General features: G+C 48.8%; 1 protein-coding gene across 1 annotated transcript; it reads right to left on the bottom strand.

Annotated features, from left to right (window-relative positions):
• Positions 1-12,807: 12,807 nt before the first annotated feature.
• Positions 12,808-13,372, bottom strand: LOC149861074 (feather keratin B-4-like). Its single transcript, XM_090052273.1, has one exon. It carries the CDS (start codon positions 13,314-13,316, stop codon positions 12,978-12,980), a length of 339 nt encoding a protein of 112 aa, XP_089908399.1. The 5' UTR covers positions 13,317-13,372; the 3' UTR covers positions 12,808-12,977.
• Between the last annotated feature and the right edge of the window lie 1,227 nt (positions 13,373-14,599).

A 14,599-nucleotide genomic window follows, 5' to 3' on the forward strand; every position in this document is an offset into this window, starting at 1 on the left:
TCCCTTCCCTCTTCCCCCAAGAATCTACAACTAGGCATGCTGTAACAAATAGCATTTATTGATCAGAGAGGAAGAGACTGAGGAGGGGGTACAGAGTGGAGGAATATTAAAAGAAAATGCCTTATACAAAACAGATTGGGCTTGCTGGCCCTTTTAACACATGGCTAAATTTACATAACACTAATTTACTGGTTAAATTTAAGGTAAGCTACTCACATATACATCCAAAGAATAGTTTCATAGTTTCTAGGGTCGGAAGGGACCTGAGTAGATCATCTAGTCCGACCCCCTGCCATGGCAGGAAAGATTACTGGGGTTAAACGACCCCAGCAAGGTGTTCATCTAACCTCCTCTTAAAGACCCCCAGGGTAGGAGCCAGCACCACTTCTCTTGGAAGTTGGTTCCAGATCCTAGCTGCCCTGACACTGAAGTAGCGCCTCCTGATGTCTAGTCTGAATCTACCCTCTGCCAGCTTGTGACCGTTATTCCTAGTTGCTCCTGGCAGTGCTCGGGGGAACAGGGACTTCCCCAGTGCCTGCTGGTCCCCCTGACTAGTTTATAACAGGCCACAAGATCCCCCCTCAGCCTTCTCTTCTGGAGGCTGAACAGGTTCAGGTCCCGTAGCCTCTCCTCGTCGGGCCTGCCCTGCTGTCCCCGGATCATGCGAATGGCCTCTCTGGACCCTCTCCACGTTGTCCACATCCCTCTTAAAGTGTGGTGCCCAGAACTGGATGCAGGACTCCAGCTACAGTACTCCAGAATGAAAGAGCTCTGGAGGCCTGTGCTTCTGTGTGTGTTTCCAAAAAGGAGTGCCCCAGGAGGAGTTTCACCATTGACCGGGTGGCCTGATCCTTAAATCATTTTTCTGATCTCATCACTTGGTTCCAACCAGAAACAGGCATTATTTGAACCCTGCTGATGCAAACATTTAAAAAGTGGTCATCAAATCCCTGGTGGAATAACCAGAGCTTCATAGTTTCATAGCTGGACACAGTACTCCAGCTGCGGCCTGACCAGTGCCGCATAGAGGGGGAGGATCACCTCCTTGGACCTGCTCGAGATGCACCTGTGGATGCACGACAAGGTGCGGTTGGCCTTCCTGACTGTGGCCTTCCTGACTGCATCCCCACACTGCCGGCCCATGTTCATCTTGGCATCAATGATGACTCCAAGATCCTTTTCTGCCTCTGCACTGACGAGAAAGGACTTCCCCAGCCTATAGGTATGCTGCTGGTTCTTCCTCCCCAGGTGCAGCACCTTGCACTTGGCAGTGTTGAATCCCATCCTGTTTTCATCCGCGCACCCCTGTAACCTGTCTAGGTCTAATTGCAGCATATTCCTAGTGTGCCCACATCCCCCCACATCTTAGTGTCATCAGTAAATTTGAACAGGGTGCTTAATACCCCCTCATCCAAGTCACTGATGAAGATGTTGAACAGCGCGGGCCCGATGACCGAGCCCTGGGGGACCCCACTGCCCACATCCCTCCAGGTCAAAAATGACCCGTCTACCACCACTGTCTGGGTGCGGCCCTCCAGCCAGTTGGCGACCCATTTGACTGTGTAGGTGTCGACACCATAGTCCCCCAGGATCGAGGTAAGACTAAATGGCTTATAGTTTCCTTGATCCTCCTTCCTCCCTTTTTTGAAGATGGGAACCACATTGGCCCTGGTTTCCCAGGTTCCTTGGTGGGAACTTAAGATAAAGGGTCTGGTCCCAATATGAGTGACTGGTGCCTACTGAATCTGGGGGGCGGGCACCCGCAGAAGCCGCCAACAGTGGTGCCCCTGTCGGGCGGGGCACAAGCCCTGCTGACAGCATCAGTGTCAGCCATCGGGGGGGCACTGGCTCCGTCAGAGGGGCATGAACACCCCCTACCAGTTACCTATGGGTCCCAATAAAGGGGGATGGAAGGTTTCTCTCCCTAGACTCATAGGAAGCAAAGTATACAGCACCAGCAAGATACACCACAAAATATATCCAGAAACACCGGACCACATACAGCCCCAAGGGTGTGTGGGTGTTGCATTCTCCCCCCAGCCCAAAATGTCAGGGACAGACAGAGGTTTCTTCACAGAGCCATGTATATTTAAACCAGTTAGGGATTTGAACATAATACTCCCCTGCAACTACAGGAATGAGCTTTTATTTGGAGTGACTGAAGTGCAGCTTAAGAGCAGTTTTATGTTTAGCTTATTCATATGGCTGAAACGCCCATTTTGGCACTGGCTTGCAGGAGGAGGGTTTCTATTTAAATGCTTCTATGCTCTAAGGTGTGTTAGGAAGAAACCTCACATTAAAGTTTCTTTATTCTAAAACTCATCACTTCAGGGCTCTTATACCTGCTTCCAAAGTGCCTGTTGCAGGATTCCTTTGAAGGTGTATGCTATTGTGTCAGGATGTACTTGATGTTATAAGCTCATTCAGATGAGAGGATCTTTTTCATGTATTGCGGTCCATTCATGGCTATGTGAACTTGTAACACAAAGACAAATATCCTTCCCCATAAGCAGTAGGGGGCAGTGGAAAAGAGAAATTATGGGGCTTTTTTCTTCCCTGCTCCTTTGCTGCTTCCAGGAGCAGCAGATATCCATAATATTTTAATCTCACCAGCTTCCCTCACCACATCATTTCTCCAGCCTTGCCTGGAGCACAGGGGAAAGAGGGAGCCAATGCTTGTGCGAGGGAGGTATTCTCAGAAAGCCCAGCTATGTGTCCCTCTACAAGATACTGTCCAATCGGCAAACCTTGACACCTTCCATGTAATTGAGGCCCGAAGTGGTATTAGAAGCAACCAGGAGATATGGAACTGAAGTGCCATCTAACCCAGCAGTCTGGCACGTCACCTCAGCCACAACCCCTTGCCACAACAAGGCCCCATGAAATGTCCCAGGACAGTTTGCTTCCTGAGAACTCCCTGGAGCAAACAAATGGCCCATAAGAGGGGGAAGCAACTGAGTCCAAGGCCATAGATGATGATACTGGGAATACCCCTGGGTTTGTAGGGCAGCCTGAAGTGCTCTGACATCAGCTTTTTAATTCCCAAGGCTTGTGAGCTGTCAGTCCTTGGATGTGATCAATCCTTTGGCGGGGTGATGTAGTCAGGGCTGGTCCTGCTTTGAGCAGGAGGTTGGATTAAATATGACCTCCTTGGGTCCCTTCCAACCTTATTTTCTATGGGTCACAGGGTGGGGCCTGTGAGCTTGCTAGTGCCCCCTGCCATGTCAGTTAAGGTGATCCAGCACCCTCTTCTCGCCTGCCAGGTCTTTGATCTTATGAAGTTCAGTAAGGGAGGCTGCCTACTTCCACCTTGGAACGGAGGTAATACCAGCACTGTGTCAAGTGGGGTGCTCCAACACCCCCAGCCTTATGGTCAATGCGTGCCTCCTGCCTCCCCTTCAGCACGCCCCAAGCCTCGCAGCTGTTCCCAGACGTTCTTGGGTCCTTGTCCTTCGGCACCCCTGGGCTTGTCTCACACCTGGCGCCCCTGCACTTGCTGGCCCTCCCAGGCCCGCTAGCAATACTCTTCCACTCAGGCTCAGGTGGCCTGAGCCTTACCTGGCCCCCTCTGGGGCCTCTGCCACGCGTTTCCCGTACTTGGGGCTCAGGTAGCCGCAGCCGTGCCTGGCCCCCTGACCCTTTCCTGGGTCGCCTGCCCCACTGGGCAAAATACCAGCCTCACGGGCTGGGGTCTCAACCCCTATACACCGAGCGCCTCTACGGCGCTCGCTCGCCGTGCGCGCTGTGGCACTAGAGTCCCCAGCACTGTGGAGCCCTCCGGGACTCTCTCCTGGTCCTACCCCGGTTGGGGCTCAGGTGGCCGCAGCCGTGCCTGGCCCCCAGGACCACCGTCTCGGTCCTTTGCCCTGATAGGGCTTCTCTCTAGTCTCGCCCCACAGGGTGGGGTCCACACCCCTCGATACGTGCGCCACTGGTGCAAACAGGTGTGCCCGCCCAGCACCACTAGCTGTGCCCTGCTGGGCACCAGGAACCCCCAGATTATTGGGGAGCTCCGGTGAGGCCTCCTCACGCCCCTCCGGTATAACCATAACAAAAACCATGAGCCAAGCGGCTGCAACATGAACAAGAAGCCTACTGACTTATAACCCAAAGCTTGCACTCACTAGGCTCTTTAGTCATGGCCTCTTCTAGCGTTCCCCCCACCCCGCATCATTGCAGCCCGTCTGCATGGTCAGGCAGCAACCCTCCACCCAGCCTGCTCAGTTCCCCCACAGAGCCCCCCTCCCCCTGTGGCTGCCAGCAAGGAACTGCTAGCTAGGCTTTGGCCTAGCTGTTTATAAGGGCCTGGCCCCGCCCCTTTTTGGTCATGTGACCATCCTGGTTGCCCCAGCAACCCACATCTGTGCTGCTTCAGGGAGCTTCAGCAGCCCTATTCCTACTGCTAGCAGCAGGCACCCTGGTGCCCTGCTGCACTATGATTCTGCAGTTGTGAAACCTGTATTATTTACCTACTTACAAGTCCTACTCTGCTTATCCATGCTACAGCACACTCCTCAATAGCATCACTCCTGAAACATGAGATATGTGATATTCATCTGCCTGCTGAGAGGCAACTAATGCTATTGGTTGTGAAAGGAGCCTTGCTGCTCCCTAACGGGCTTGACTAGGACTTCAGTATTGTATGTACCTGTGTAGTGTATTCCCTCAAATAAGACATATGCCTTGCTTTGGGAAGTCAGAATGGAGAACAGAAGATTTTCTCTTTAAGCCAAACTGTTCAGAATCACCTTCCTCACTGAAGATGTGCACCCAGTTTTCAATAGCTAATTTTAGAGGGGGGAGATGAGTGTGGCATATAGAATCATAGAAAAGGAGGGTTGAAGGGACCTCAGGAGGTCACATCTAGTCCAACTCCCTGCTCCAAGCAAGACCAGCCCCAGCTACATCATCCCAACCAAGGCTTTGTTGAGCTGGGTCTTAATCACCTCCCAGGATGGAGATTCCACCACCTCTCTGGGTAGCCTGCTTCAGTGCTTCACCACCCTCCTAGTGAGCAAGTTTTTCCTAATATTCAACCTCAACTTTCTGTGTTGCAACTTGAGCCCATCACTCCTTGTTCTGTCATCTGCCACTACTGAGAACAGTCCAACTCTATCCTCTTTGCAACCACGCTGCAGGGAGGTGAAGGCTGCTATTAAATCTGCCCTCAGTTTTCTCTTCTGTAGACTAAATCAGCCCAGTTCCCTCAGCTTCTCCTCACATGTCCTGTGAGGAGCCCCTGAACCATTTTCATTGCCCTCTGCTGGACTTTCTCCAACTTGTCCACATCTTTTTTATAGTGGAGGACCTAAAACTAGACACAGTACTCCATATGTGACCTCACCAGTGCTAATAGAAGGGAACAAGTGTTTCCCTCTATCTGCTAGCAATGCTCGTACCAATGCAGCCCAGGATGCCGTTAGCTTTTTTGGCAACAAGGGCACAGTGCTGGCTCAGATTCAGCTTATTGTCCACTGTAACCCCCAGGTTCTTTTTTGCAGAGCTGCTGCCCAGCTATTCAGCCCTTAGCCTGTACTGGTGCATGGGATTGTTCCCTCTTAAGTGCAGGACTTTGCATGTGTCCCTGTTGAACCTCATGAGATTTCTTGTGGCCTAATCCTGCAGCTGGTCAAATCTTAGCCCTACCCTCCAGTGTATCTACTATTCCCCACAGCTAGGTCATTCATGAACTTATTTATATGAATAAATAAGGTAATACAGAGGCCTGACACTTGGCTTCTGCAGAGGAGACCTGCTTCATTTGGACTGGCATGCAACCTAATTGAGAAGAAAGGAAAACAAGGAGGCTGAAATGATGATGCAGAACCAACTTTAATGGGCATGAGAAGTGGAGTTTGCAATGGCAGGACATTACAATACAATGAACACAGAGTTTTTTTCTAGGGTTTCAAGGAGAACTGAACTAAATGCTCTGTCCATCATGAGGCATTTCACAGGTGACCTTCCTTCTATCTCTGCTGCTGTAACATCTGGCATCCAAATCTCTCTTTCTCTCCATCCTTTTTCCCCAAAATAAAGCTTGTCTTGGTTAACATAGTGTGAGATAAGCTAATCAGAGTGTGATGAAAGAGTAAAGCAGGTTTTCCACTTCAGCTTTGGCATAGCGTGTTTTAAGAAGACATATGTCACTGGTACATATTTCTTGAAAGATGAAAACATATAGAGTCACATTCCCCCATACACCAAGCTCTCTTTAAATCATCTTGGGAATGCAAAGAGGACTTAGGTGTACTAGAGAATGTGCTCCATGGCAGTAAGCATGCAGTTGCAAAAGCATGAGCAAAAAGCACCATAAATTTAAAGCATAGTGTAATATGATTTTTTTTAGCATTTCTCACAATCATCAGCTAATCCCTGAGCCTGTATCTTGCACTCGGTTTCTTGGGTGTTTCTCGTGCAGGTAAACTCCTTCTGGGTTTGACATGGCCCACAGCTTCTATAGCGGTATCTCTTGACTCGCTGGGAATAGCAAGGATATGTGCTTCCAGTGCTGAAGGATCCCCCATAGCTCAGGGAGCCTCCATAAGTGAAAGAGCCCCCATAACCAAAGGAGCTGCCAATGCTGATGGGTGCGGAGCTGCCCACATAGCTCTCCTGGGGGCAGGAGCTAAGGATGGGTCCTGGGAAGGTGATGACAACTGGAGGGGGGTAGACCACGGCCCTGGAGTCACCGCAGGATGTGACACAGGGCTGGTTCCAGGCATCGGCGTACGGTTGAGGGCACGTCACCTCGCAGGGGTTAGAGCAGCGGGAGCTGAGCAGCTGCCTATACAAAGACATGCTTCTTTTTTTTCCGGTGGACACGAACCTGAAACACAGAAGCGGTTAAATATAATGCAATAGAGCAAGAGGCCAGTATGCAGATAATACAAAAATGTGTCTGGCTCATGGGGACACCTGTAACTTTGTTTTTTAATCCTCCATTTTACCCCTGCTCCCTACTTTTTCCTTGTGGCCCTCTTGCTTGATTCACTCCAATTCAACTAAATGGTGACTTTTCAGTAAAAAGCTAGTAGTTTTTAACAGATTCTGATTGTTTAATACATTGCCAGAATTCTTTGCTAAACTGATGGTCCCTGGCAGTGCACTGAAGATCCCAGCCTTACTAGGAAGTCTACACTATGCTCCAGCTATGACTTTGGCTCTTCTAGGCAAGCTCTCTAGCTCAAGTCGCAAAAACAGTGTAATCCCTAGCAAAAGGCAGACAAGGTTATTTGGGTAAATCTGATATCTTTTATTAGACCAGCTGTAATAGCTGGACAAATTCTTCTTAGCAAGGTTTTGGGCACAAACAGTCTTCATCATGATTTACTTAAAGAAACTTTTCTGCCTATGCCCTTAAAGCAACACGGCTACAAACTATGGGCCTGATCCCTAGCAAAACACACTCAAGAGAGAAACCCCCAGCAGCACTAAGAATCATAGTATTTCTACTAGATTCCATTCAAGGAGTCATTAAAACAGCATTTCAACAGGCACAGAGACCATGAATTGAATAAATAGACTTACTCAGTTCACCAAGAAGTCAAGAGGAGAGGTTAGAAAGAGAACTGAATTGTGAGTGCTTTAATACCATCTGTCTGATGGCCTGGAGGCTCTGAGACACCATTTTCTCATGACGTCTTGACTAGTTATGAAACACAATTTATTGCGTGGGTCACTCCTAAAATTCAGGAAATTATTTTACTTGCTCTTTGCAAATGTGAAGCAATTCTCGGTTTCATTCCACACCCTCCAGCTTCTTCCTTCCTAAAAGTTTTTGGGCCCAACACATTTCATGCATCATTCTGCTGTCCAAGGATCTGCGTTTTCTCTGGTAAAAAATAATTCCCCAATTTTCAGATATTAAAAAAAAACAAAATCCACATTTTTCCATGATTAAAATGAAACACCACAATATATATATAAATATCTATATATTAGTGGAGTCCCATTTTAATCGTGGAAAATATGTAGATTTTGCATTACTTTTTTAAATCTGAAAATTGGGGATTTTTTTAACCAGGGAAAACCAGTTTCCCTGCTGATGTCTAATCCTATAAGTCTCGCAAGAAGCCTGAAGAAGGGATAAAATTGAACATGGGCCTTCAGCTGCCAGTGCCGTGAGAAGTAAACTGTAACCCCCAAAGCTTGACTGCGTGCAGCAGCAACAAGAAAAGGATCAGGGAAAATGTGGGCCCGTTACTGAATGGGGGACCAACCTAGTGACAGAGGATGTGGAAAGGTTGCAGAAATCAGTGCCTTTTTTTACTTTAGTCTTCACTGGCTGGTTCATCTCCCAGAATATTGCACCGGGCAGCACCGTTTGGGGAGAAGGGAAACAGTCAACAGTAGCAAAGGAACAGGTTAGGGACTATTTAGAAAGGATGGATATGTTCAAGTCAATGGGGCTGGATGCGATGCACCCAAGGGTGCTGAGGGGGTTGGCCAATGTGATTGCAGAGCCAATAGCAATTATTTTTTAAAAGTCCTGGCAGTCAGGAAAGGTCCCAGATAATTGGAAAAGGTCAAATATAGTGTCCATCCTTTAAAAAAGGGAGGAAGGAAGATCTAGGGAGCTACAGAAAGCTACAACCCTTTCATGTCTGTGAGTGTTCACATTGGAGTGAGATGACAGGATCAAGTCCACCCTCACACAGTGGCTCTAACGAGATGAATGCAGCAGGTATAGCTTATCAGGTGTGGTCCATCTCCACCTGCAGCATACTGGGCTGCATTGGTAGGAGCGTTGCCAGCAGGTCAAGGGAAATGCTCATTCCCCTCTATTCAGCATGGGAGAAGGCCCCCACTATAGAAAGGATGTGGACAAGTTGCAGACAGTCCAGTGGAGGGCAATGAAAATGGTTATGGGGCTGGGAGACAGGACTTGTGAGGAGAGGCTGAGGGAACTAGACTTACGTAGTCTGGAGAAGAGAAGACCAAGAAAAGATTTAATAGAACTTTTAACTCCCTGAAATGGGGTTGCAAAGAGGATGGGGCTGGGCTGTTCTCCAAGGGGCAGATGACAGACCAAGGAGCAATGGGCTTAAGTTGCAGCAAGGGAAGTTGAAGTTGGACATTAGGAAAAACTATCACACTGGAGGGTGGTGAAGCACTGGAACAGGTTACCTAGAGAGGTGGTAGAGTTTCCATCCTTGGGGGTTTTTCAGACCTGGGTAGACAAAGACTTGGCTGGGATGATGTAGTTGGGGCTGGTCCTGCTTTGTGCAGGGGGTTGGACTAGATGCAACCTCCTGAGGTCCTTTCAGCCCTCATTTTCTATGGTTCTCTGTTAGAAACACCCTTGGATTCTGGAAAGTTGCCTCTGGACTTCACTAATCCACGTAGACTTAGTAAAGATGCAATGCTTGGAAACTGCTGAGGTGAATTCCACAATCCTCCCAACGTTATATTTGCCTGGATATAAGAATTAAAATGCCATGCTATGCATGATGCAGACTAGGCCATAGACCTCTGTTCCTCCTTCATATGCTGAAATTGTTAAAGACTGTAAGAAAATGCTCCTTGATTCCTACCCACTCAAAACCAATGAAGCATGATTCGAGGAAGCAGTTTAGACCATCAAGTTTTTAAGATCAAAGAAAATCTGGAGGGCGTAATGAGCTTGTCATGGTGTTAGAAAGATGATAACTTAATGCTAATATGGATTAGCTGGAAAAGCAATTACGTTACAACACCTGGATGAAGCACACATGCAGCACGTTTGGGTTAGTAATGCCTTTAGGCTTTAATGGTGTCTCAATAGCCTTGTGGTTGTCTCAAAGAGTATTTGAAAGTGTTAGCCCCTCAGCTCTCTTTTAAGTGCTTCTGTTCTCCTCTGTGGGGTGAGGGCACTTGATTTGACTTCACGCTTGTTGAGATGTCATACATGCAGGTTCTTAGGCTTAGCCCCATTCAAGCAATATTTCTTGTGACAGAAAAAAAGGCAGAGCAATGAAACTTTGCAGAAAGAATGAGATCAGCATCAAGAATGCATGAGCCAGGTCCTGGGTAATTTGGATGCACAAGTCAGGACAGGTGGAGACAGACCACACCTGATAAGCTATACCTGCTGCATTCATCTCATTAGAGCCACTGTGTCAGGGTGGACTTGATCCTGTCATCTCACTCCATTGTGAACACTCATAGACATGAAAGGGTTATAGCACAAGTTAATCGTATTTATTTATGTGATTTAGATGCCAGCTTTCCCAACAGAAACTCAGGGCGTTTACAGTAAAAGTACAGAATAACTTCGGAGAGTGGCAAGAGCCAAATGAGAAAGAAGAGAACAAAACAACTTAAAAGGGGACCTAGAATATTGACCGAAGTGACCCACAAAATAATATCTTAGTGTATTGGCTAAATTACTACCAAAATAGCTTGTTACAGAACACAGGAGGCAAAGGGACCCTTTCTCATACACCGCAGCCTCCTGTGGAGAGGTGGATTACAGGGGTCTTTCCCTCGACTGCTCTTCTAACCTCTCCAGTTTCCGCATGCACTTGCCAGGGTCTTGCCTGGTGGGAGAGGAGGCAGGAGGTAGCAGGTGAGTGAACATAGAGAGATTTGCTGGACGCCCCATTACAGAATCATCGAACATGAGGGTTGAAGGGACCTCAGGAGGTCACATTTGGTCCAACCCCCTGGTCAAAGCAGGACTAGCCCCAAAAAAATTCTCCCAGCCAAGATGGGTGACTGGTGTCACCTTAGTCAGGGAGGCACGTGCCACCCCCTGTGACCAATCCCAGAGCGGGTGGTCCCCTGTGGCCAATCCTGCAATCCAGGGATGTGGTTTCCCCATGGGTAATCCTGCAGTCTGGGGGAGAAATCCCACCTACCGAGGGCATCCCATCTGGGCAATCCTGAAGCCCAGGGGAGAGTCCCCGTGGGTGATCCCATGACAGCCAATTGCTGCGGCCGATAGCTGCACTCGCTGTGGCCACTTCTGGGGCAAAGCACCGTCTGATCACTGCAGTTGCTCCCAGAAGTGGACTGCAGCAAGTGCAGCAATCGGCCAGCACTTGCAGGGGGGCACCATCATTCCTGCCTGCCCCCACTCCCATCATCTAAGTGGTGAACGTGGCCATTGGGGGTGTACTGACCCTCTCAGGGGGTGCGCTTGCACCCCTGTGCACCCGCTACACATCGCCACTGCCAGCCAAGGCTTTGTCTAGCTGGGTCTTAAACACCTGTAAGGATGGAGACTCCACCACCCCTCTAAGTAACCTATTCAACTGCTTCACCACCCTCCTAGTGAGAAAAATGTTGCTAATAATAATAATTTTGCTAACTTAATCTGTCTTGCTACAGCTTGAGCCCTTTGCTCCTTGTTCTGTCATCTGCCACCACTGAGATCAGTCTACCTCCATCCTCTTTGCAACCCTGCTGCAGGGAGCTGAAAGCTGTTATTAAATCCCCCCTCAGTCTTCTCTTCTCCAGACTAGGTAAGCCCGGTTCTCCCAGTCTCTCCCCACAAGTCATATGCCACAGCTCTCGAACCATTTTCAATGCACTAAACTCTTTCCAACTCCTTTCTGTACTGGGGGGGGGGGGCAAAACTGGACACAGGACTCCAGATGTGGCCTCCCTAGTGCAGAATAGAAGCGAATAATCACTTCCCTTCAACTACTGGCAATGCTCCTACCGGTGCAGCTCACGATGCTGTTAGCCTTCTTGGCAACAAGGGCACACTGCTGGCTCCCATCCGTCTTTTTGTCCCCTGTCACCCCCAGGTCCTTTTCTGCAGAGCTGCCCCCCAGCCTGTAACAGTGCATGGGATTGTTCTGTCCTAAGTGTGGGACTTGGCACATGTCCTTATTAAACCTCATGATTTGTTTTGGTCCAAACCCTCAAATGTCTTACATTTCCATGCTCTCCAGCGTGACATTACTTGTGCTATTAAGAGCCAAGAGATTCACCACTCAGGTCATTTTGGCTGTACTAGCAAAGCACAAAACCTTCATCCAGCCCCTTTCTATGGCCAATCCCTTGTGCAGGGTCCCACAGCTGTAGGTTTCCCAGGACCTCGCTGGAGCCCCTGTACAGAGCTCAGCCTGCAGTGGGGTGGGTGGGCTGTGGGGGAGGGGATTTCAAGGCTAGGTATGGAAAAGTGGTGCTGGGGGCTTAAGTGGGAGCTGGAAGAACAAGGGGCAATTTTCCTCCAGACCTTTCCTCTCCACCCTGCTAGTGCAATGGCAGCCAACAGAGGTGACAGTGACAATGAGGCTGACAATCCCTGTATAAGGAAGAAGAGTGAGATGAATGAAAATCACCATGGTAGTGGGAACCTGGCCAAATAAGGGGCGAGATCCATGTTTTTAATGGGCCTGAGAAGTACATCAGTTGTATATCATTAAGCCCCCTCTCACAAAGGGGTAATTTAACTCTGAGAGATTTTGAATGTATAAGTGGAGGAGAAAGTAGAGCCAGGTATCTGGATTAGGATGCACCACAAACTTTATTGGGAACAAAAAATGGAGCTGAGAGTGCATAATCATACAGAGAATAAAGAATTTGTTTCCAAAATCGCTTGCCCACCCCCAAGGGGCAGTTTCACCACAGGGTTCTCCTCTTAGTTGCCGCTGCAGATGTTGATGAGCAAGGTCTGTTTTCAGCTGTTCATGCGATGCATTCAGTTTCTTCCAGATGCTGTGAAATTGGAGGGAGAGCAGTCTACAGAGGGGGACAGAGCAACACTCCTGATACATTTCTGGTGTGGTAGATTTTAATAACCACAAACCAACAGCAGTTGTTCCTGGGAAGGCGGCAGAATGAATGGATATTGGCCTAAATCTAATGGAGAAATGGAAACAATTCTGGGCCTGTTTGTTCAGAGATGCTGAGCACATCCATGTCGCCCAGGTTTCTGTAGGACAGGGGGTACTCGGCATTCCTGAAAACCATGCCCTGTATTTATGACTACATTGCTTTCCACTCCTGGGGTGTTCCCTGTGCCGTGGGTTTTCCTGCGGGGTTTAACAGGAGCCGCAGTTGCCATAGCGGTACTTATTGTAGCGCTGGGAATAGTAAGGGGACAGGCATCCTAAGGAGCTCCCGGACCCAGCAGAGCCCCCGGAGAGAAAGGAGCCGCCGATCTGGAGCGGCTCGGAGGTGCCCACGTAGCTCTCCTGGGGGCAGGAGGCGAGGATGGGTCCTGGGAAGGTGACGACGACTGGGGGTGGGTAGACCACGGCTCTGGAGTCGCCGCAGGACGTGACGCAGGGCTCGTTCCAGGCATCGGCGTACGGCTGGGGGCAGGTCACCTCACAGGGGTTGAAGCAGCGGGAGCTGAGCAGCTGGCGGTTGAAGGACATCTTTCTGCAGTGGAGCTGCGCCTGGAACAGACAGGGTAAGTGTAATGCTCGAGAGAGAGTGCAGTAAGAGCCTCCAAGGGTCCTGCAGGGAAGTCTAGGTGGACAGGAAGAGAGAGAGTTTGGCATTGCAGGCATTTCTTTTGACCCTCACCTCACTCTGTCTTTGATCACTTAAAAAAAGGGTACCAAGGCCACCTAATACTGATGAACCTGCTTCCCACTCTCCTGCCCCTCTCCTGAGAGCAAGCGCCAGTGCTTGTGCTGCTGTTGAGTGCAGATACCAAGACACACACAGGCAGCGACTGGTTCAAGGTCACTTGGGGACTACAAGAAAGAGCCAGGACCAGAAGTTTCAGTGTTGCTGGCCAGCAGTGTGGAGAATGGGCAGCCCATGGGCTTGTCTTTAATAAGCCTAAAGCAATAGTCAGTTTGGTGCAACTGACTTCTGCCAGTGAAACAATTGAAGGCCTCCCCATCTGGTGGAGATGAAGATGCTCTCCTCAAGTCAGTGTAGAAACGAGCCATATAAAACTATAGCTTCCCTTTATAATATCCAGTTGTATTTGAGCTGACATTGGGATTTTTAGAAGTGTTGGTACGTATTTGGAAGCTGTCCATATTCTGCATTATCTATATCCAGCTCATTTTAAGACCTATTCCCATCAGAGCCTGGGGGTGAAAATGGCTAATATGATCTCTTCTGAAAACAACAATAAAGCTCCTGGAGAGTCAATGCAAGGCTCAGTTTTGAAGCTCCTACAGTAACATTTAACAAGGGTGACAAATATAGATTGAAAACAGACTTACTTGGTTCACCCAGGAGGAGAAATGCAGGAGAGTGATTAGAAGAGCTCTGAGCTGCAAGTGCTTTTATATGTGTCATTCGACTGCCTAGGAGACACTGAGACATTCGTTGTGTGTGGGCCTTTCATCACGCAATAGAAATCTCCTGCATGTGTCACTCCTCAGGCTGGCACAAGATTTGCATGCACTTTTGATTACTGGGCAATATATATATATACAAAAGACATGACATGAATGTGACAAAGACCGTAGGAGTCTTTCAACCAAAACCTGTTCTGGCCAAAGTCACCCCCGGTATCATTCCCCCGCCTTCATCGGTGTTACAGTAGCAAAGAGTTGAATTCTTGGTAACATCTTTTAAAAACTGATTGAACACAGAATAGCTGCATCGTTAAAAAGAAGTCTGGACCTCTCATCCTCCAAAGACTTGTGTCCCGTTGTTTTACGCAGGTGTATTGCACGTTGGGATTACGTGTCGT

This window comes from Crocodylus siamensis, chromosome 6, assembly GCF_052110815.1.
Source record: "Crocodylus siamensis isolate JL-2025a chromosome 6, ASM5211081v1, whole genome shotgun sequence".
Classification (NCBI taxonomy): domain Eukaryota; kingdom Metazoa; phylum Chordata; order Crocodylia; family Crocodylidae; genus Crocodylus; species Crocodylus siamensis.

Excerpts from the sequence above, each read along its gene's own strand:
- LOC149861074 (XM_090052273.1), bottom strand. The coding sequence starts at position 13,316 with ATGTCCTTCAACCGCCAGCTGCTCAGCTCCCGCTGCTTCAACCCCTGT.